The following is a 2,050-nucleotide window of genomic DNA, read 5'->3' on the forward strand; positions in this document are numbered from 1 at the left end:
CTATCAGAGTTTTTAATTTTTTTTAACATATTTGGATAACCTAAAAACATAAACAACTAATAAATTAAAGCAGACAGAAAGAACACAAAAATTAGAAAGCAATATATGCTACATGAGAAAATTTGTCTCAAAACAAATGTGTTAGCAATTGTATAAGTCTTTGCAACATTTGTTAAACCGCTGGAAAAGGAAACTGCTACAGTATACCTACCTAACTTAATCCTTTATTGTAAACTTTAGTTTCATGATTATACAATAAACCCTAACATTGTAGATAAGGATAAGTGTCAAGATCTTTGAACTAGATAACTTTACAAATTAAAATTAGTTAAAGATCAACATACCTTGATCCATGAATAATCTTCTTGAGGAATTGTGTTTCTCTCACTTGCCTTCCTTTAGGACTTAATTTAGGTTTCTTGATGGGAAGAATAAAATAGTTAATGAGGCAGTGAGAGGACTAATCTCTAAGGTTCTATTTATAGACACCACCCATCATGATGTTGAATTGAGGCATTATCTTTTAACCTAATGGGTCTAATAAAATATTAAGCCCAAAAGGGATAAATAATAGATAATGCAATTGAGCCACATTAATGATAATATTATATTTAAGAATAAATCTAACATTCTCCCACTTGGCTCATTGACATTATTTACCATATATGTTCATAAACATAATGCACAAAATTAAACTTTATAACATATTGTGTCAAGTCAAAGAAACTACTAAAGGATCATGGCGGTCATACATCATTACATTAACATACACCCTTTCATGTATCACTTAAATAGTTCTTCTGTTAAGATGATCTATAATAAAGATAATCAATAATGGTCCAACAATAAGTGTCTTTACCAAAGACGATGTCCTGTTTGGTTTACATAATTCTTTTATGTATATACTAATCATAAGAACAGAACCATAAGATAAAATCAGAAACAATAAATAAATAAGCTCAAATTGTCAAATAACATAATCTTGATCTCAATGATGATATCTACTGATGCCTATACGTTCAACGTGATCATAGAATGTCTTTGGTGGCAATCCTTTAGTTAGTGGATTTGCAATCATAAGTTTAGTGCTAATGTGTTCAATTGACACCCTCTGTTTATGAACTTCTTCTTTAACGACAAAGTATTTTAATTCCATATGTTTAACACCTTTAGAAAACTTGTCATTTTTTGAGAAGAAAACTGCTGCAGAATTATCACAATAAATTCTCAGCTGCTTGACAATACTGTCGACAATTCCAAGTCCTGAGATAAAGTTTCGTAGCTATAAACCATGAACTGTAGCCTCAAAGCATGCTACAAATTCAGCTTCCATAGTGGATGCAGCGATAATAGACTGCTTTGCACTTTTCCATGAAATTGCTCCTTCAGTTAACAGGAACAAATAGCCAAAAGTGAATTTTCTTGTATCTACACATCCGGCAAAATCTGAATCTGAATATCCAATCACCTCAAGATGATCAGATCTCTTGTAAGTAAGCATATAATCCTTTGTTCCTTCCAGATACCTTAAAACTTTCTTTACAACTTTCCAATAATCGATTATTGGATTACTTTGATACCTGCCTAGCGTACCCACAACAAAATTGATGTCTGGTTTAGTGCAAGTCTGTGCATACAATAAGCTTCCAACAATAGATGCATAAGGAATAGTTTCCATGTGATTTCATTCCAATTCATTTTTTGGACATTACATGAGACTAAATTTATCTCCCTTCTGAATTGGAACTACACTTGAAGAGTATTTGTCCATCTTAAATTTCTCTAAAACTTTATTAATATAGGCCTTTTGAGACAATCATAACAATCCATGTATTCGGTCACGAAATATTTCAATTCCAGTCACATAGGATGCCTCAACCATATCTTTCATTTCAAAGTTTTTAGAAAGAAATTCTTTGGTTTAACATAATAAACCAAAGTCATTTGTAGCAAGCAAGATGTCATCAACATATAGAACAAGAATTATAAACTTAGTCCCACTGATCTTTAGGTATATACATTGATTAACGATACTTTCTTTAAAACCAAA

General features: G+C 31.1%; 1 protein-coding gene across 1 annotated transcript; it reads right to left on the reverse strand.

The window, feature by feature from the left end:
- Window positions 1–1,282: 1,282 nt before the first annotated feature.
- Window positions 1,283–1,678, reverse strand: LOC127151160 (secreted RxLR effector protein 161-like). The gene has a single exon (XM_051090579.1). It carries the CDS (start codon window positions 1,676–1,678, stop codon window positions 1,283–1,285), a length of 396 nt encoding a protein of 131 aa, XP_050946536.1.
- Between the last annotated feature and the right edge of the window lie 372 nt (window positions 1,679–2,050).

This window comes from Cucumis melo, chromosome 10 (genome assembly GCF_025177605.1).
Source record: "Cucumis melo cultivar AY chromosome 10, USDA_Cmelo_AY_1.0, whole genome shotgun sequence".
In the NCBI taxonomy this organism is placed as follows: domain Eukaryota; kingdom Viridiplantae; phylum Streptophyta; class Magnoliopsida; order Cucurbitales; family Cucurbitaceae; genus Cucumis; species Cucumis melo.